Source organism: Callospermophilus lateralis, chromosome 5 (assembly GCF_048772815.1).
Source record: "Callospermophilus lateralis isolate mCalLat2 chromosome 5, mCalLat2.hap1, whole genome shotgun sequence".
Taxonomy (NCBI): domain Eukaryota; kingdom Metazoa; phylum Chordata; class Mammalia; order Rodentia; family Sciuridae; genus Callospermophilus; species Callospermophilus lateralis.
The window spans coordinates 75213783-75235405 of NC_135309.1; the positions used below are offsets into that span (position 1 = coordinate 75213783).

General features: G+C 33.4%; 1 protein-coding gene across 8 annotated transcripts in view; it reads right to left on the minus strand.

The window, feature by feature from the left end:
- The window catches only part of Apc (APC regulator of Wnt signaling pathway), a 121568-nt gene that overhangs the window by 25978 nt on the left and 73967 nt on the right, over positions 1 to 21623 (minus strand). For 5 of the 8 annotated variants that reach the window (XM_076856921.2, XM_076856920.2, XM_076856917.2 and 2 more), the window contains exons 7-9: positions 16389 to 16472; positions 11222 to 11326; positions 1782 to 1880 (exon numbers count right to left, since the gene is read on the minus strand). In XM_076856921.2, the coding sequence (XP_076713036.2) occupies positions 1782 to 1880; positions 11222 to 11326; positions 16389 to 16472 (288 nt within the window). The remainder of the gene's footprint in view (positions 1 to 1781; positions 1881 to 11221; positions 11327 to 16388; positions 16473 to 21623) is intronic. The other 3 variants (XM_076856922.2, XM_076856919.2, XM_076856918.2) reach the window with 1 other exon arrangement.

Below are 21623 nucleotides of genomic sequence, written 5' to 3' on the forward strand. Positions count from 1 at the left end.
CTCTTTAACTCAGTTGTTCTCAATCAGGGCCAATTTTTCCCCCATTAGGACACATTTAGCTATATCTTGGAGACATTTTTGGTTATAACAATTGGGAGGCAGAAGTAAGGGAATTCAGTGGGTAGAGACCAAGGATGCTGTAAAAATCCCATAATGCAACAAAGAATTATCTAGCCAATAGTTCTGAGGTTGAGAAACGCTGCTCTGAATGTGTAAACATACCTACTTTTAGATATGAAATTTTAGGAAGATAATATAGGACTATGAATAAATCAGATTTAGGTTCAACTTTTGGCTCCACCACTTACAAACAAGCTGGTTGATGCTAGTTAATTTATTTAATTTCTCTGAGATTTAGTTTTCTAAGTACCAAACAGAATAATTTGTGAAGACCAAATAAAATAATACATATGGGACAGTGGCTGGCATTCAAAGTACATAGTAAAGTCTTAACATCATCATTTTTTTTTTACTTCAGTTTTCTCATTAGAGGGATAAGAATATCTCGAAGGGCATTTGAGAGGATTAGCAATCATGTACATACAATACCTTGGCACACAAGAGATCTCAAGTAGTTAACTATTGTGAATTATAAAAAGGATTAAGCTTCATATTGATCATATCATTGATTACCCTAAAATGCATTCCTCAAGTCAACATTAGTTATTTCAATGTGTTTCTTAAGAGTTGTTATATTATTTAGAAAAAAATGGAATATTTAGTTTTTATTGAAAATGTATTATTTGGTAACATTAAATTTCATCTCAGTTAATATTCTATTAAAGCTTCTGGCTTTATTTTGTGATACTGGGGATTGAACCTAGGGATACTCTATCATAGAACTACATCCTCAGCTCTTTTAATTTTTTATTTTGAGGCAGGATCTCTATAAGTTTCCCAGGCTGATAATAAACTTGCAATCCTCCTGCCTTAGCCTACCGAGTTGCTGGGGTTATAGGCATGTGTCACTGTACCCATCAGAGCTTTGGCTTTAAATCAAATATTTTCTTTCTAACATTTTCCCACAATCCTAAAAGATTTACTAACATCTGAGCTACCCTAAGAAAGCTCACTTATCAGCCCGGGTAACATTCAACCTCAATAATTTTTCCATGCATCTCAATAAATATTAAACACTCATTATGTACAGATACTGTGCTAGATGCTGAAAAAGATACATAAAAAATAGTCCCTGTTTTCCAAAAGAGAGCTTCATTCCAATTGTTAGTGATACAAACCAGGTAAGTGGATCACTTGGGGAGCTTAAGGGGACCCTGAGAATTAGAAAAGCAAAGCCTAAGAAGAATTTTGGAGGCTGGCTAGTATAGTTACAACCATTTGTGGTGGGGTAGAAAGTGGCGTATGCCACAGCAGACAAGGTATGGAGGCAGAAAATTATAGGCAATTCAGGAAGTAAGCTAGTTTGGCTGGAGTTTAGGATACCTGCAGACAAGTGCAAGATGAGGCTGAAAAAGAATCAACAATTACATAATTTGCCAGTTTTTTTAAATAATCCTTTTCTCCTTTGTTTATGCTTTTTTTTTTTTTTTTTTTTTTTTTTTGTATAAAAACATGGCAGAAAGCTGGGAATGTAGTTCAGTGGTAGAGTGCTTGCCTAGCATGCATAGGGCCTTGGGTTCAATCCTCAGTAGCAGAAGAAAGAAAAAAAAAATTGACGTTATAGAGACCTAGTAAGAATTCTCTTCTAGAAAATATATGTGAACAATGTCTTAACAAAGTATTAATAGCATTAGGAACAAGAGTTTGTAATCTTCTGTTACCTTGGTTCCCAAATGACTTGTCAGTCTTCGAGGAGCAGAGTGTGTGCTACCAGAGCTCAAAACACTGGCTGTTTCATGGTCCACTCGTGTAGTTAAACCCTAGAAAATAAGCAAATTATAGAACAGTAAAATTTATATTATAAATATGGATAACTTTATATGAAGGTACTCCAAACGAACCATATATAGAGTAAACAACTAAATATATCATTAAAAGTATGACCACGGTAAGTCTCAAAATGAATATATATTTGACATTTGTTAAAATTCATTCAACTATACATTTAAAATGAATGTATTTTATTTTATGGTAATCTTTCCTCAATAAAGTTAATTTAAAAAATTCCAGTGAGAGGTTTTTAAAATATCCCTCCAAATAAAAATCTACTCATACCCATGAAGGGAAATCTCAGGTTGGATTAAGAACACTAGAGTCCAGAGTGACTCTCCTTTCTAGACTTAACTCCCTTCATGTGTCTGTATTATTTATGCTGGTTAGACTTTTAGAAATACTTCCCAACTTGTAAAAGTTGTTAGCACTCTCCAGAGTAGAGAGACAGCAGAGAAGATTATCTTATTCTTCTTACTTTCTGGCATTCAACTTTCGCTACGATATTGCTTCTTTGAAATGACTAGAACAATAATCCACTTGAATTGAATGTATGAAATATGATATGTCAAGAGCTTTGTAATGTTTTGAACAACTAATAATAAAAAAAAATGAGAACAAAAAGAAAAAAGAAAAAAAAAAAAAAAGAAATGACTAGAACATCCAGTGTCTGGATCTTTCTATATACTCCAGCTTAGATTTCTTGTGGTTCATCACTTCCATAATTCTCTTGCTAGTTTTTAATAGCTTAACGCTATAGTTATTCCATCTCACCTATCTGGAAATGGTGGATATTATTAACTATTTCCTCTTTTATGGAACACTATTCTATTGCTTTGGAATTTCAGTCTAAGTTTTCATATTCCCACATATATTCATTAGGGATGCAAAGATCTTCCATACCTTCAATGATCACATTGTTCACTTTTCTTAATTCCAACTTAAGACCTGCAAACTTAACATTTTCAGAACTAAACATTATTTTCCCTCACTAACCTCCTCTTCATCTTGTGTTATCGCTAAATTGCACCACTATCCTTCCAGCTGCCTACAACAGAAATCTGGAAGTCATTCTTGACTTCTCCTTCTCTTAGTCCTCAAACCCAACCTCTCCGCTGGTATTATAGGCGTGTGCCATTGTATGTGGCACAATTTTCGTTTTCTAATATGTATTCCTGTAGCTCTATGTACCTGCCCTCTTGTAGTATTTAACACACTTTTGGAAACTGCTTGACTGTCTTCTAGTTTATAAGCTTCTTGAAGAAAAGGGAGCATATATGTATATGGCAGGGTACATTATTGATATAACGTAGACGCTTAGTAAAACTGAAAATTGATAATTGAGTTTTATATTATCTTTTATGTGGAAGGGGTAGGGAAAAGATTAATAGTGAAGTGAAAAAATAAGCTGGGAAGTAATGAAGTGGGGATAAGAAAAATGACTAAAGGGAACATCTCCAAATACGTATCAGAATTTCTCTTTGTCTATTTTTTGGTTTCCTTTTATTCATCTTTAAATACACACTGCCATGAAAGCTATTCAAATATTTGTTGAGGAGGAATAGAGTGATTGTGTCTGACAGTTACACTGAGCAAGTTGGGATACAATCTATTTTGATTGCACCTAATAAGTTAATTAGGCCTCACTAAATTGCTAAGCCTGGCCTTGAACTTGCAATCCTCCTGCCTTAGCCCCAAGTTGCTGGGATTATAGGCATGTACCGCTGTGCCCAGTTTAACTTTTTTTTTTTTTTTTTAATGTTTGTTCTTTTTTGAGACACTCTTGCTATCTTGCCCAGGCTCACCTCAAAACTCCTGAGCTTAAGTTATCCTCTAGTGTCAGTCTCCCAAGTAGCTGGGACCACAAGTGTGAGGCACCATACCTGGCTTCTGTTTGCTCACTTTAGAAAGTAACTCAAAAAGGTTCTACTTCAAACATAATTTTGGCTTCCAACTTGTGAAACCAGGCAGATGAGCAGAAAGATACAAACATTTTCTTTGATTTTCTGGGTACAAACTGCATCGAAAAGTAATCAAGTAGGAGATGCAGTTTCTCTTAACACAAGTATTTCAATTAATTCTGTAATGAATTCCTAATGAATTAATGGAGCTAGGTGTTATTAATGACTGTTAATATGATAATATGGTCTTCTATCAGAATATTATGTGCTTCCTGATAGAAGACCGTCATATTACCTCTATAAATGTAGTACCCCAAAAAAGACTGAACCCAAATCTGATCAAATTTCTGGATCCAACTACCAGTTCATAAGAAATACAGAAGATAAAAGAATATGTTAAACTGTATCATGTGAATGTTATCAATAAAGTTTGTAGTATGGAAAACTGTAAGAAAAACAACTTCAGTTCTTCAAAGAGACAAAAGAGATGTCACCTATAAATTAGATTCAGAGATTCAATAATAAATCCAAATTCATGGACCTTATCTGGGTCCAAAGTAAAAAAAACACCAAAAAACAAAACAAACAAACAACAACAACAACAACAACAACAAACCCCAAACAACCCCCCTCAAAAAAACCTAGGAAAAAGACATTTATGAAAAAATTATAAATTTGAATATTGACAGAATGTCTGATGCTATTAAGGAATTACTATTAGCTTCTATGGGGATATGATAATGATACTAGGTATGTATTCTGAAAAGTGTTCTTATCTTTTGGAAATATACAGTGAAATATTTATGGGAATAAATGATGCTGCTTGGATGTTCTTAAAAAATATTATAGGAAGTCAAAGTGAATCATAAAATGTTTTTAAAAATAAAAAGTAGTTAGTGATAACAAAGAAAAAAAAAACAAAGTAAATCATAAAATATTTTTAAACTAGAAGCAGAATGTGCTGATTCATTTGATCTTTTCCCCATTTTTGTTTTGAATTTTATCACTATCTACAAGCTATTATCAGAGATCTGACTCTAAATGATTTAGATACATAGCTTTACACTAAACAAGTAAGGATTTGGCCTGTATAATTTACTTCTAGCTTTTCCTTCCATTTAATTTCTTAAGGAGATTAACAACTGATCAAGAGATTCTATTACTAGCAAGAGTATCAGTCCTTCCTTCCAACCACCAATTTTTTTTTTTTAGAGAGAGAGAGAGAGAGAGAAAATTTTTTTTAATATTTATTTTTTAGTTTTCGGCGGACACAACATCTTTGTTTGTATGTGGTGCTGAGGATTAAACCTGGGCCGCAAACACGCCAGACGAGCGAGCTACCGCTTGAGCCACATCCCCAGCCCCAACTACCAATTTTTTAAAAAAATATTTTTTTTTAGTTATTGATGCACCTTTATTTTATTCATTTATTTATATGTAGTGCTGAGAAATGAATCCAGTGCCTCACACATGTGAGGCAAGCACTCTACCCGTGAGCCACAACCCCAACCCCCACAACCACCAATTTTTTGCTATTTATCAGGGACTGTGGGACATGAAAAGGAACAAAATTAGATTTTATTCCCTTCTGGATTCTGTAGTCTAGTGTGGGAACACAAATATTAAATAACTAAACAAATAAATATAAAGCTGCAAATGTGATAGTCTTCAATGAAGAAAAAGATGCTATGAAAACCGATAGGTTTTCAAGATTTGATCTTGATTTAGCAAGATTTGATCTATTCAAGGCTGTCTGAGAAACTGATGCTTAAGATTAGATACCCATGAACTGGAGTTAACTGAGCAAAAGGGGATGAGAAGAACACTATATGGAAAAGGAACAGAGGTGCACAGGCTGCAGTACACCAAAGAGGCCAATAAAGGATTTTACAAAGAGTAGTTTAGACTTTGTGAGGATCATTCTTGCAAAGTAAATGTGGGCAGGAAGCCTGGTAAAAGAGGGAGCAGAATGAACTTTCACATGTTGGGAGACATAAATGCACCAGGACAGGTGCTTCGGTGGAGCATCCTACCTTGATCTGGAAAAATTCAAAGACTGATTTCCATTTTCAGTTGAGTGTCAATGTTTATTAACTCTGGGGCAAACAATAGAACAAAAGAATAAACCTCAAAATGTGTTGTGTATAGATTCTATTAAGACAGATTAAAGAAATTTTTTTTTTTTTTTTTTGAGATGAGGTTTCACTGTGTTGTCCTGGCTGGTCTTGAACTTGTGGACTCAAGCAATCCTCTGCCTCAGCTTCCAAAGTAGCTGGGACTAGGGTGACTCTTGGCATAAAAATTGCAGATCCAAATATAGATTGCTCATTTACATTAGGATTTGAGAGTGGGTATTATGCTGTTTTGAAACAGTGATTAAAAAGTAACCCAATACATACTATTAGTAGACTTAGTGACATACAAACCACTGATTTAGTAGGCAAGTCTATGATGGACACTGCCAAACAAACGTGCTTGTAAATTCCAACTAAGTCAATGGCACTATAAGAATTCATCCTTTGAAAAAGGATTGAATACTGGGCCCTAATTTATTGTTTCCCATAGATCCTCACCTCTGCCATTCTTACACTAAAATGAAAACATGTTTCATAAAAGGAACCTAGTGATCAAGCAATGGAAACAAAGGCAGTACTTTCTTCTATTTTTCCAAAAGAAAAATGGTTTTAGAGTTGTTATGAATTATAAAAACTTTTCATGTTCATTAAAAAACAATTTAAACAATACATAAAAATATAAACAAGAAAGTAAAACAAAAATCCCAACATTTAGCAATAACTATTTGCAACATTTCCCCAGACATTTTGCATGTGTATATATATGTATACTGAATTTTTAAAAGTTAAAAGGTACAATTAATTTCCTAAGTCAGTATTTATTAATATCTAATATGCATGTACTAACTGCTTACTCTGTCAAGCTACCAGGCTGTCTATCTGGAGTACAATGGTGAGCAAGACCAGTGTAGTATGACTTAAAGAACTTTAAAAAGGAAGGCAAACAATTAAATTAACAAAAATAGTACGAAGTGCTATGAGAGCAGAAATAGGATAGCTGAGAGCACTTTATTTTAGGGAGATGAAGACAAGGAAAATATTCAGGAAGAAGTTACATTTAGGGGCTGGGGATGTGGCTCAAGCGGTAGCACGCTCGCCTGGCATGCGTGCGGCCCAGGTTCGATCCTCAGCACCACATACAAAGATGTTGTGTCTGCCAAAAAGAAAATAAAAATTCTCTCTCTCTCTCTTAAAAAAAAAAAAAAAAAGAAGTTACATTTAAATTTAGGGGAAGGATGAGTAAAGCATAAAGAACTGAAGCAGAAGAGATTTTCTAGGCAAAGGAAATATTACTTGGAATACCTAGTGTGTGTCACTGTGACCAAAATACTTGACAAGAATAGATTAGAGGAGGAAAAGTTGTCTGTGGTTCAGTTCAAGGTGGACCAGCCAATCCATTGCTTTGGACCTGAGATGAGGCATAACATCATGGAGAAAGGCTGTGGTAGAGGAAAGCTTCTCAGCTCATGGCAACCAGAACGCAGAGACATAGAGTGAGGAACCAGGGACAAAATAAAGTACAAGGCCACACACTCAGTGATCTACTAATTCTAGTCATACCCCATCTGTCTACAGGTATCAGCCAGTACTCATTCAAATTATTAATCCATAAAACAAACTAATCCACTAATGACGGCTTAACTCTAATAATCCAATCTTTTCACCTCTGAACATTGCTCCACTGACTAATACAGGAACTCTTTGGGGGATATTTTTAGATCTCAAACCATAATACCCATTCATACTCAAGGAACCAAAGAAGTTTTACTGGAGGCAAATGAGAAATGGGGGCAAACAATGGAAGATATTGCTGGAAGAGTAAGTAATATAAAGAATCTGGATTCTATTCTATGGGCAGTGAGTAGTCACTGAAAGGTTCTAAGTAGTAAGTGATACAATCAGATTTGTATTTAGAAGGATCACTCTTGATTATAATGTGGAGGATACACTATAAAAGGCTGAAGACTGAAACAAAAGTTAGATATCTACATAAACAGAGATGTAATTTATCATTTTAATATTTGCAGAGTACTAAATAGGTTCCATGAGGCTACAGTCTGTCTTTTTCAATTCTCAATTCTAGAGTCCAACACATTTCATTATTTGGTACATAATAAATATTTGTTAATTTAAAAATAATCATCAAGCTGGGTGCAGTGGCACACACCTGTAATCCCTGCAACCTGTGAGCTAAGGCAGGAGAATTTTAAGTTCAAAGCCAGTCCTAATAACTTAGTGAGATTCTGTCTGGGGGAAAAAAAAAAGGAGACTGAGGTTGTGGCTAAGCGGTAGCGCACTTGCCTGCCATGCGTGAGGTACTGGGTTCAATTCTCAGCACGGCATATAAATAAATAAATAAAGGTCTATCAACAACCAAACAACAACAACAACAACAACAACAACAAATAAAAGGATGTAGTTCAGTAATTAAGCACTCCTGGGTTCAATCCTGGGTACCTTCCCTGAAAACTAAAAAACGATGAAAAGTAATTATCAATAGTTGTTAATAAGAACCACAACTTAAAAAAGTTTTTTTTTTTTTTGTAGTTGTAGATGAACAGAGTGCCTTTATTTTATTTGTTTTTGTGTGGTGCTGAGGATCAAACCCAGTGCCTCACACATGATAGGCAAGCGCTTTGCCACTGAGCTACAGCCCCAACCCCAAAACCATAACTTATCTTTCACTGAATACTAACTATATGTCAGGAACTGTGTTAAGCATATATTGCATTTAATTCTCACTTATAGAGGAAAAAAAAGCTCAGAGAGTTAGTTATAAGATCTATGCTAGTTAGTGAAGGAGTGAAATTTCCCACATTTGCCAACTCCAAAGCCGTTTAACCATAGCTGGCTAACTGATAAATTAGCCAATTATTAATTGCTTAATGTACATTTAGGTTATTTCTAAATTTTCTTGCTACTATACATAGCATAAAGATGAATTTCTTCAAATATGTCCAACCACTCTTGATTGATTACCACATCAGCACTTGGATACTGCTATAATAAGCTATACAGCAGGGCATTATAAACTTCAATCATTTTATAAAATTGCTCCCCAGAAAGGTTATTTCATGAAATTAATACCAATACATGAAAATGCCTGTTTACTTCATAGTGTATCAATACTGAGTGCCACTGATTTTTGATAACTCAATGACTTGCCTACAAAAACTCATTTTAGTTGTAATTTATACTTATGTATAATTATTAGTAAAAGCTGATAATCTTTACACATGTTTATCATTTTAATTTTCCCTGCTTATTTACTGTTCATGTTCTTTGCCCATTTTTTTTTGTTGTTGTTGATGGACGTTTATTTTATTCATTTATTTATATGTAGTGCTAAGAATCGAACCCAGTGCTTCACACATGTGAAGCCACAACTGCAGCCCTCTTTGCCCATTTTTAAAGACTCATTTTTAAATAGATGACTGGTAAATACTCTATGTATTTTGAATTTTAATTTTTTGCTTGTCATAAATGTTTGCAAATAATGTGATCTTGGCTTTTGTTGCCTTACAATTTTGTTATGATTTTCTGCATCCTGAAGTGTCACATTTTACATAAAACCTATTGTTCCTTCCAATACGGTTTTGCTAACCACCTCATGATTATGAAAATTCTACCCACATTTTCATCTAACCTTTTACAAATTTTAATAGTTTTAATCCATGACATTAATTCTAATCTTAGAATGATTTTGATGTAGTGTCATATAGATCTCATAATATACTCTGCTGGATATATAAAGGTTTTCAAAATATACAAAAATTGGAATATGATCTAAGACTAAGAATAGGTCTAATTCTAAGCAAATCACTTTTTTTTCCTGTTGGTAAGACTGAACTTTTCTTCCTTTTATCTATGTGTAGAAACATAAACTTTCCAACAGTTACCTAAATAACAGAGAAATAATGCAAACGTGCTATTTAAAAATAATTGCTTTTGAGCTGGGGTGGTAGCTCAGTGGTAGAGCGCTTGCCTACCACATGTGAGGCACTGGATTCGATCCTCTCAGCACCACATAAAAATAAATAAATACAATAAAGGTATTGTGTGCATCTACAACATCTACAACTAATATATATATGAATTTGCTTTTAACTGGGTGCGGTGGCACATGCCTGTAATCCCAGTGACTCTGGAGGCTGAGGCAGGAGGATTGTGAGTTCAAAACCAGCCTCAGCAACTTAGTGAGGCCCTAAACAATTTAATGAGACCCTGTCTTTAAATTAAAACCAAAAAAAATTTGCTTTTTGTCATAATTTACTACTTAAAAATTTTCCTGTATACTGCTAACTAGGAACAATGAATGGATATCTCTGTTTTGACTCGGTAAATTTAAAAACTTAATTATGAGGTATTTTAGGCTTTAAATTTTAATGAACTAAAAGAAGCATTTTCTTTTTTTTCATGAACAGTACTATTAAAAGTAACCTAAAGGGCTGGGGTTGTGGCTCAATGGTAGAGTGTTTGCCTAGCACACGTGACGCACTGGGTTTGATCCCCAGAACCACATTAAACAAACAAACAAAAAACTAAATAAACAAAATAAAGGTACTGTGTCCATCTACAACTAAATATATTAAAAATAAGTAACCTAGAAAAATTCAAGTAATTTTTAATATTGACAGGAAAATTACCTTAAGGCCAACTTAATAAAATTAAAGTCCTATTTTTTTTAAAAAAATCACTTGTTTACATTGTAAATGTATTCACTGAAGAAAATTTGGGGAATACAGAATATCCCAATGAAACATTTTGTTAATATTAGACTGCATTCCAATAAAATTCAAATAGAAATTCATGGCAATTTCTATTGATGCTAAAAATACTATGGTGATAGTTAAACATGATATGGCTATCTTTAGTTTTCTGAGTATCAAAATCTTTTTTTTTTCAATAAGATTTAAATTTCTACATTTATATAATCTTGAAGTATAACAGAAAATAAGGACTCTAACAAAGTTCTTAGGATAATTTAAAAAACCCACATTAAAATGTCTTTGCACAGAATGCCCTCAAGAAGGAACAAATCTATCCAATACAAGCAATAAAGAGGTTAAATCACATATATAAACAAAGTCTTTCAAAAAAACTCTACTCACACCAATCATTTAAGACTAACAATGAAACATGACCTAGAGCTATAGAAGTATACTTACAAATTGATAGAATTATTGTTAAATGTAATAAGGAAAATGACAGCATTTGATACTAAATGCTTCTGGAGATATTCTTTCTAAGGAAATAGATAAGATTTGTAGATCATTTTGAAAACCATACCAGTTTATACTTCTTTTTGAATATTCAAATATTTCATTTAAAAATTTAATAGAATAATTTATTTACCTGACCACCACCAGAAGTTGCCATGTTGATTTCTGCCACTCCTTGACCTTCATTCTGCCGCTCAGCTTCATGTGAGCCAGCTTCATGCTTGTTCTGAGATGATCTCTGTTAACATGGAGTTAACATCATTACATACAAAAATGGTGTATGCTTTCTCAGTCCACAGCTTCTTTTTTGTTTTAAAGTTCTGAATGCATTAATTATATAGCTTGACAAAGGTATGGATACTGCACATTACACTTCATAACCTCCAGCATGGCTAGCAGTAGGCTACCTCGGTAGGAGGAAAGTGAAATGTGTCCCTTGAGCATTAGAACTGCACAAGACAAAGGATTTTCTGAGATTCACAGAAACACCATCCTTCACCAGCTGTGCTCACATCACTATCAGGAATATAACCCAACTAGAAAATAACTGTCTTTTCTGCAAGGTCACATGATTCTGGCATTTTACAGAGCTATAAATACAACAATTAAACTATCACCTTTTATGCAGGCCTATTTATACATATTTTCTTACAAATACCTTTTGTGTAGGCATATTTATACATATTTTCTGGCAAAGTTATATGAAACTGACAAGTTCTTAGATTTTGATAATGAATGAATAAAACAGAAAACCTTGCTAATGCAACCACCATCTGTTACATGAAATAAAAATGACAGATTATATTCAGTAAGAGCAGTCATTTCAAAAAAGATTATATCTAGTATAAAGCAGTCACTTTATAAAAACACCACTGCAGAGTCAAAGAAAAAAAACAATGTCCCATCATCTTCTAGAGAAGTGCCTAGTGCTTGCTCTGGGAAAATGATACTCTAAAATAAAAATTATTCTTTAAAAATCTGACATAATAGTGGATATTATAAAATGGCTTCCACAGGCGTTTTTAACCTTAAGTTTTCCTACATCATTTAAAAATGTGACTTAGAAACTAATTTATAAGTAACATTTCCATTGATGAACTAGTATTAGTTATATGTAAGCAACAGCAGGAGAAAAACAGTACTATCTGAAAAATCACTCTATAAATTTCATCAAAATTACAAGAGTAGAAATACACAAAGTTAACCTCGAGACAAAATGAATCAAAGACCACTGAGACCACAAAAATGTGACCCTAATGAGTAAAGGTGTCATATATTTAAAGAAAATATAATTACTGACTATCTTCTATGGTCAGTTACTTATACTATGTGTTCCAGAATACAGTGCTAACAAAATTAGACATTACTCTCTTGAAGCTTATAGACTATTCAGACATACTCAAATAATGAAAATAATAAAGTTAAAACTTTGACAAGGTGGTATGACAAAGGAATGTGACATGGGCTGAGGGTTTGGGGAAGAGTTGTTTCAGGGAGTGCTGTTTGAATGGAGAAGTGAAGAATAAATAGTTAATCGGAAAAGGTGAAGGAGTAGAGAATAAGCATTCTAATCAAATATGATCATACACAAAGGATTGGAAGAAGGAGGAAATGTGGCTTGTTCTAGTGCATTAAAGAATCAGTGTGGTTGAAACACCAAAAACAAGAAACAAAGTAGAATAACAACAACAACAACAACAACAAAAAAAAATGGCAAAAACAAAAAATAATAAAAACACCGATTTTTGTTGAATTTGAGAATGGTAAGAAGGGACTCTTAATTTTTCTAAGTTATACTGAGGCTACCTCATTAATATATTAATGGACACATAAACTGATTTTTTAAATCAAATTTTAAGTGGTGTAAGTAGGTAGGAAACAAAGTAGTTAGGAGGCTAATGAATTAATTTAAGTAGGTGAGAGATGATGGTACTTTACAAAAAGAAAGCAGCAACAGAAACTCAACAAGTATAGTAACAGGTAAATCTGATGATAACTGAAGCTCTAAGCACATAAATAAGATTGCCTTAGACAGGGAAGATACAGAGAAAAAAGGAATAAGCCTTAAAGAATGCCTATGACTAATGAGCTATAAAGACCAGAGAGGTAGGAAAAAACAACAAAAAGTGATTACGTTGTGATGATGAATACAACAATAATCTTAAAAAAAAAACCTAATGTATACTATGCACTAGTCAACTATTGCATATCATACCAACTCTATGTACTACTATTATTAATCTTCATACCAACTCTATGTAGTACTATTATTATCTCCATTTTACAAATAAAGAAACTGAGGCATAGAGAACGTAAACAACCCGCTTTCAGTTAGATACTTAGTAAATGGTAGAGTCAGAGCTGGAATTACCATCCAGGCAGTCTCACTTCACAGCCTAATATAATATTTAAAACTTAGAGCTTGCATTTTCTTTCTTCCTTCTCTTTCCTTAATTATTTTCCTTGATTTTCCCTTTGACCTTGGGCTTTAGGCCCGCACTACACTTTTGAATCAGTGTCCAAAATCACCACTGACAGAGGAGACGAAAGAGGCTGTTGCTGATTCTCATGAAAGAATAATCTTAACTCCTCATTTTCATAGTTGTAAAACTTTCCTAAGTTTTTCTGCCCTAGGTTAAAGGGGTGAAAAACAATCTTTGAAACAATTTTTGTTGAGGTATTACAAAGCAAAAAATACACACTCACATAATACAACTAAATGATTATCGGTAAAATTTATTAAGCATCACCATAATCTTATTTTAGAACATTTCTATTCTATTATTTTAATAAGATATCTCTGCCATTTTTACTAATTCTAATCCCAGGTAAATTTGCATCAAATTCAATTGTAGGACATAGTGATATTAAAAGAACTAGTATCAAAATTGCTGAAAATAATGTTCTTTCAAAAGTTTTAAAAAACTGCTACCCTCTTTCCCAGTGTTAGCTGACTATAAATCAAAGGCATTTATATTCTCATTTTTTTTATGAGAAATCTGTTTTCCATTCATCTAAGTTTTAGGAAAAAGCTTTCCCATTATCTGAAATTTCCTTTATCCCATTATCTGAAATTTCATCACAATGTGTATTAGTATAAGATTATTTTCATCTTTGGTTGTCAGATTTTGGAGAGACTGTTTCATTTGAAAAACTATGGCCCTTGATTTTGGGAAATTTTAATTTATTTTCTCAGATCTTCCTAGTTTTCTCCAATTCTTTGTGGAACTCCTCTTATTTAGATATTGAATCCTCTTAGAATGATTCTGCTTTTATTTTTTCTGTTTTCTACCTCATTGTCTTTTTGTTCCACTTTCTAAATTTTTTTTTTTTTTTTTTTTGTTGTTTGTGTTTTAGACAGGGTCTGGCTAATTTGCTTAGGGCCTTGTTAAGCAGCTAAGGCTAGTCTCAAACTTGTTGTTCTCCTGCCTCAGCCTCCTGAGTCACTGGGATTACAGGCATACACCACTGTGTCCAGAGACAAAGTTATCTTTTAAACTTGCTATTAAATTTTTTGTATCTGCTATCATACACACACACACACACACACACACACACACACACACCAGGGGTTGCGTTAGCAATGAGCTACATCCTTACTGAGCCTTTTTTATTTTGTATTTTGAGACAGGGTCTCACTAAGTTGCTGAGGTTCTCATTGAATTACTGAGTCTGGCCTTAAACTTGTGATTCTCCTGACTTAGTCTTCTGATTTGCTGGGATCACAGAGATGTGCCACTGTGCCCATCTTTGCTATCAAAATTTTAACTCCCACAAACTTCTTTTTTATTCTCTAAATGTTTTGTTCTTGCTAAATGTCCTTTTCTTGTTTTATTTTTTTTTTAATACTCATGTTAGTTTTTTAAAAAATTTTCTTTTTCTTTTAGTTGTCAATGGACCTTTACTTTATGCAGTGCTGAGAATCAAATCCAGTGCCTCACACATGCTAGGCAAGCACTCTACCATTGAGCCACAACCCCAGCCTTTAATGTTAGTTTTATTTTTTAAGTTTTCTTCTTCCTATAAGAAGAAATTATCTATTTTCTTTTTATTTTTTTAAAATATTTATTATAGATGGACACAACACAATGCCTTTATTTTTATGTGGTGCTGAGGATTGAACCCGGGTCCCGCCTGTGCCAGGCAAGCGCTCTACTGCTGAGCCACAATCCCAGCCTGAAATTATCTATTTTCATAATCTTTGTTATTAGAAACTTTCTTAAAATGTCTTGTGGTCATTAGTGTCCACCCATGTTTAAGAGTGAGTGAGTTATAAAAAAGTTAAATGAAGCTCTATGCCTACAGAACAGAGTCTATAAAGTACAGTGACCTTATAATGCTGTTAAGCTGAACTATTTTGTTTAGTGAATTTTCCAACATTAGGTAACTTTAACTCTCTTTTCTTGAGTTAGTGATGTTTTTTAAAGAAGTTCTTTCCAGAAACTTGTCTAGAGATGACAAACCTGGATATAAGTGGGAATTCCAGCATTAAGTAAGTAAATTTTCACTTAACTCAATTTTTTAAATATGGTATCCCCAATTTCAGTTACTCTAAGCTTATCCTCACCCAAAGATTGTCATTCTTTGGGGCAGGGGATCACTCATCTTTTGTTAGAACTGGAAAAGAGCAGTCACTCAGCTCTGCAGGGTTGTAAAGTACTGGAGGCTACAATTACTTCCTAAAAGATTTTCAACCAATCATCCTGCTTTTAGCTCTTTTTTAAACCCTTACATCCAAGGGATAACTAGTGTAGCCAGTTTTAGAACCTATTAGACTTCACAGTATACACTGGGTTGCTTCGTGGCTTTTCTTAACACTTAACTTAGGGGGTCACTTCTCCACAACATGGTTACAATTTGTTTGTTTTCCAGCTCCCCAAAGTTTATTGTCATCACCTCCCCTGGTCTTTGTGTCTTTCATTTTATCCTTTGACCATCAGTTTAATGGGGTTTGTGGAGTAAACACAGGTAAATATATAAAATCAGTTTATACTATGGATTACAAATAAGGAAAAAGTTTACTTACAGGATGATAATAACTAAGTTAATTATCTGATTTTATGTAAATTGACAGCTGATGTAAAATATCTATATTGATGTTTCTATAAATCTTAAGTGCCTAAACGTTATAAAGAAATCAAAATAGTCAAAGGCTTGTTTTTGATAATTAAATTTCATAAAAAAAATGTCAATTCTTTAGAAGAATATCCATATTTCAATGATACCACATTAATTACACATATTTTCTTAGAAAACCTACCTATTTTTTAATATGCAAACAAAAAAGACAATTTACTAACCTCTGCTTCTGTTGCTTGGGACTGTAAAAGCTGTCGTATACGCAGTATGTCCTTTTCTATTTGCTGAATTCTAGCTATTCTTCGCTAAAATGAGACCAAATTAAACATGATTTTATTAAAAAACATTAGTGCAAACAGTATTGCTGTGGCTATCAATGAACAGATCAGGATTATGTCAAACCATTTTTATGCAAGCAGTTAGAAATGTATATATATTCACATTAATGACAAATTCGGTTAATTCAGTTTTTTTAATACACTGAAATTTATGCAACAGATCTACAGATTTGTTTAGTAAAACTGTATAAATACAAATCACATATCAAATTGCATGGTTTATGTGTTGTGCAACTTGGTGTTGAATGGGAGTGGAGCTTAGAGGTAGAAAACATGCTAAGCTTATTCAAGGCTCTTCTTATTTAATTTAAAACACCATTCTCCCCCAAAAAGGTTATTTTCAAAAAATTTCAAGAAAGAAAATTACACCTGGATTTAATCATTTATATTAATCTAGGCATTAATATTATATAATGGATGTATATAAAGCATAGTATATCTACAAAGGAAAATAATATCTGATTTATTTTCATAAACATTGGGGTAAAATAATAGAACTAACACTCCTAAAGTTACCTCTGTTCCATGTCAGTAGTATTTTTCAGACTTCCAAAATACCTACCACAGCTAAACATTATTTTTATTTCCAATAAAAGGACCACACAGGGTTGGGGTTGTGGCTCAGTAGTAGAGTGCTCATCTAGGGTGTGCAAGGCCCTGGGTTCAATCCTCAGCACCACATAAAAATAAATAAATAAAACAAAGGTGTTGTTAAAAAAATAAATAATAAAAGGACCACAAAGATGGCATAACTTTGCTACCTACCATGATGAGACTACCCACTGACCACAAAGCAGTAACTACATATTGAACTACATGGAACTGAAATAATGTGGGAAAAAGTTTTTTTTTTTTTTAAATTTTGTTTTATTATTCTTATTATTTTCTTCAGTGCTGAGGATCAAACCTAGGCCTCAATTGTGACAGGGAAAGTGTTCTACCACTAAGCTATACCCTCTCCCCCTTGGTTTTGTTTTATTCATCCATTCATTCATTTATGTATCTGGGGTACTGGGGATTTAACCCAGTGGTATTCTACTACTGAGCTTCATCTCTTTTCATTTTTTTATTCTGAAAAGGTGCTAAGGTGCTAGGTTGCCCTCAAACTTGTAATCTTCCTATCTTGGCCTCCTGAGTAGTTGGATTTACTGATGTGTACCACTGTACTCAGCTTCTTTTAATTTTTATGAGTACTAGTAGAAGTGAGAAAAACCAAATTACTTAAATATAATGACCTTGCAAATTCAAGTTATTTTTAAAAATCTACATTACAATAGAAACAATACATAGGTTTTAAAAATAAATACTGATAATTTTGTACCATTCATTTTCTGCAATAATATGATAGCTAACATCTTAATACTGAAGTATTAAAATCTGTGTTATAAAAGTAACCTTTTCTTTTTTGGTAGGATTCTGGAGATGGAACCCAGGGCCTCACACATACCAGGCAAACAATGAGCAACATCCCCAGCCCCTTTATTTTGAGACAGGTTATGCTAAGTTATCAGGTTGGGCCTTGAATTTGAAATCCTCCTGACTCAGCCTCCTGGGGAGCTGGGATTATAGACATGCACCACCATGCCTGGATAAAAGTTTCAATAAGGAAAAACAATATTAGAAGCTAAATAGTTTCCATACTTTTTGGTTACTTGCCCCATCAATGAAACATTTCTGAGCATATATCTCTAATAGATAAATTTAAAAATGCTATTGCAGCAATTATCCAATGTTATGATATACAAAGAACAGAAAAACTCCAAGTAGCTATGCTAGTTACCCAATCCCCTGCTCCAAACACCCATCTATTTTCCTTCCTTCCTTCCTTTTTAATATAACTGTGCTGATTCTCTGTCATGATTCTGCAAGTAGTAAACTTATTAAATAACATCCTCTAATTAACAAATTTTATCATGACTAGTGCATACCATGAAAACAGACTGAAGAAGAAATGCCTGTACTTTTGGTAAGCATTGTAAAGGTACTGTACAGATGAGTGAATACTTCTAAAACCAGATATTGAATATCTTCTGTTTTTAGAAACTACCAAACGATTCTAAATTTGATTGTTTCTCTCCTTTCTATAAGTAATCAACTCTTCTCCATCAATAAAGTCCTAGATCAAAAATTTTAACAGAGGATGAAAACAGGAAATTATATCTAAATTCCTCTCTGATACCATATTTACTAGTACATTTTAATTATATAGAATAATGAATGTTATTGTGGCATAATTGTACATGCACATAACATACTTAAATCATAACCTACTCCCTCACCCTCAGTCATCCTTTCCCCCCTCCCCCACCCACTTCCCTCTTCTCTAAAATCTTTCTTTTCTTTTTTTGTGTGGTGCTAAAATTTGAACTCTGGACCTTGCACAACAAATGGAAAAAATAAAAAGCCTCAAGGACTAGAAAGGACAAAAAAAAATTATTATTATTTGTACGTGCTAGGCAAGCACTCTATCACTGAGCAACATCCCCAGCCCTCTATAATCTTTCTACTTTCATATTATGTTTTGTTTTTCCCCTGGATTCCACATGAGAGAAAACATGCAATACTTGACTTTCTGTCTTATTTCACTTAACATGATATCCAATTCACCCATTTTTTTTTGTACAACTGACATGATTGCATTTTCTTTTTAATATTTTTAGTTGTAGATGGACACAATACCTTTATTTATTTGTTTATTTTATGTTGTGTCTTAATTTTAATAGAGTAAACTTTATCAGTCTTTTATTTTTATAATGAGTTTCATGTCTTATTTAAGAAACATTTGCCTAGCATGTGTGAGGCACCACATTTAAAAAAAAAAATAAATAAAGATAAATTGGCACCAAAATAGACCTGGAGACTAATAGTACAGAATAGAGGACACAAAGACTAACCCATATAACTACAGTTATCTTATATTAGACAAAGGCACCGAAACCGTATATTGGAGAAAAGACAGCCTCTTCATCAAATGGTGCTGGGAAAACTGGAAATCCACATGTAACAAAATGAAATTAAACCTCTCTCTCACACCATGCACAAAATTCAATTTAAAGTGGATCAAGGATCTAGGAATTAAACCAGAGACCCTGTGCCTAATGGAAGAAAAAGTAGGCTCAAATCTCCATCACGTCGGAGTAGGCCCCAACTTCGTTAATAAGATTCCTATAGTGCAAGAATTAAAACCAAGAATCAATAAAAAGGATGGATTCAAACTAAAAAGTTTCTTCTCAGCAAAAGAAACAATTAGTGAGGTGAATAGAGAGCCTACTAATTGGGAACAAATTTATACTACCTGCATGTCAGATAAAGCATTAATTTCTAGGGTATATAAAGAACTCAAAAATCTTGACACCAAAAAACCCTACAAATAATCCAATCAATAAATGGGCCAAGGAACTAAAGACACTTTTCAGAAGAAGATATAAAATCAATCAACTAACATATGAAAAAATGTTCAACATTTCTAGGAATTAGAGAAATGCAAATCAAAACTACACTAAGATTTCATATCATTCCAGTCAGAATGGCAGCTATTAAAAAAACAACAATAAGTGTTAGCAAGGATGAGTGTGGGGGGGGGAAGGCACACTCATACATTGCTGGTGGGACTGCAAATTGGTGCAACCAAAATGGAAAGCAGTATGGAGATTCCTTGGAAAATTTGGAATGGAACCACCATTTGACCCAGTTATCCCACTCCTCGGGTTATACTCAAAGGACTTAAAATCAGCATACTACAGGGACACAGCCACATCAATGTTTATAGCAGCACAATTCACAACAGGTAAACTGTGAAACCAACCTACCTAGATGCCCTTCAGTAGATGAATGGATAAAGAAACTGGTACATATACACAATAGAATATTTCTCAGTAATAAAAGAGAATAAAATCATGACGTTTGCAGGTAAATGGATGGAGCTGAAGAATATAATGCTAAGTGAAGTAAGCTAATCCCCCATACCAAAGGCCAAATGTTTTCTTTGATATGAGGATGATGACTCATAATGGCGATGGTGGGGGGGAGCATGGGAAGAATGGAGGAACTTTAGATAGAGCAAAGGGGAGGGAGGGGAAGGAGGGGATAAGGGGGTAGAAATGAAGGTGGGATGAATTAGACATTACTACCCTAAGTACATCTATGAAGACACAATGGTGTGAAAATACTTTGTGTACAATTAGTGACTTGAAAAATTGTGTTCTATATGTGTAATATGAAATGAATTGTATTCTGCCATCATGTATTACATATTAGAATAAATAATTTAATTAAAAAAGATATTATGTCCGTCTATAACTAAAACAAAAAAGTTAAAAAGAAATTCATTCCCACTCAGTTTCAGAAACATAATTATGTATATTTTTAACTAAAAAGTTTAAAGTTTTACTTTTGATACTTAAGTCAATCTATCTGAATGAAAGAAGCAAAAAAGGGGGTAAGAAAAAAACTAACATTATAACACATATATACGCATGTGTCAGTATGTGCGCGCACACACACACAATTTACACCCCCAACTAGTTGTGAAACTAACAGGCATGGACTACAAAATGCATGATAGTACTAGTGTTAAGGATAATCTGAAGTCTATATTAGTTTATAATTACATCTAACAAAAACAGAATACACTTTATGTTTAGGAAATTACCACATAACATAAACCCTATGTTTTGGGAAATAAAAAATGTCCTAATAAAAATATTCCCAAGCTTATTATGGAACAGAAAAGGCAGTCAAGAAAACCTCTCTATAGAGTTTAAAAACATTAGTCAGTTGTGTTTGTATGAATACAGAAAGCTATACTGAATAGTATGTGAAAATGCTTAATATGCTTTCTTGAAATCAGTTAAGGGTAGAAATATGGGAATGTTCTCTATCCAACTCATCTCCTATAATGTTTTCTTTATGTTTCCTTCTTACTATCCTTGAATGAGTATTTTCTTTATTTTTAAGTGCAAAACTTGAAGAGCAATGACATATTCTGGATGTCATACTTAGATAATAAGAAGAAAAAAATCTCAAATGAGAGCTGAAGGTAGCTATCAGATTCTAGATAATCAGAATCTTTTTCTCTTCCTTATAAAGCAGAACAGAATGATACTGGGGAAAATGAAA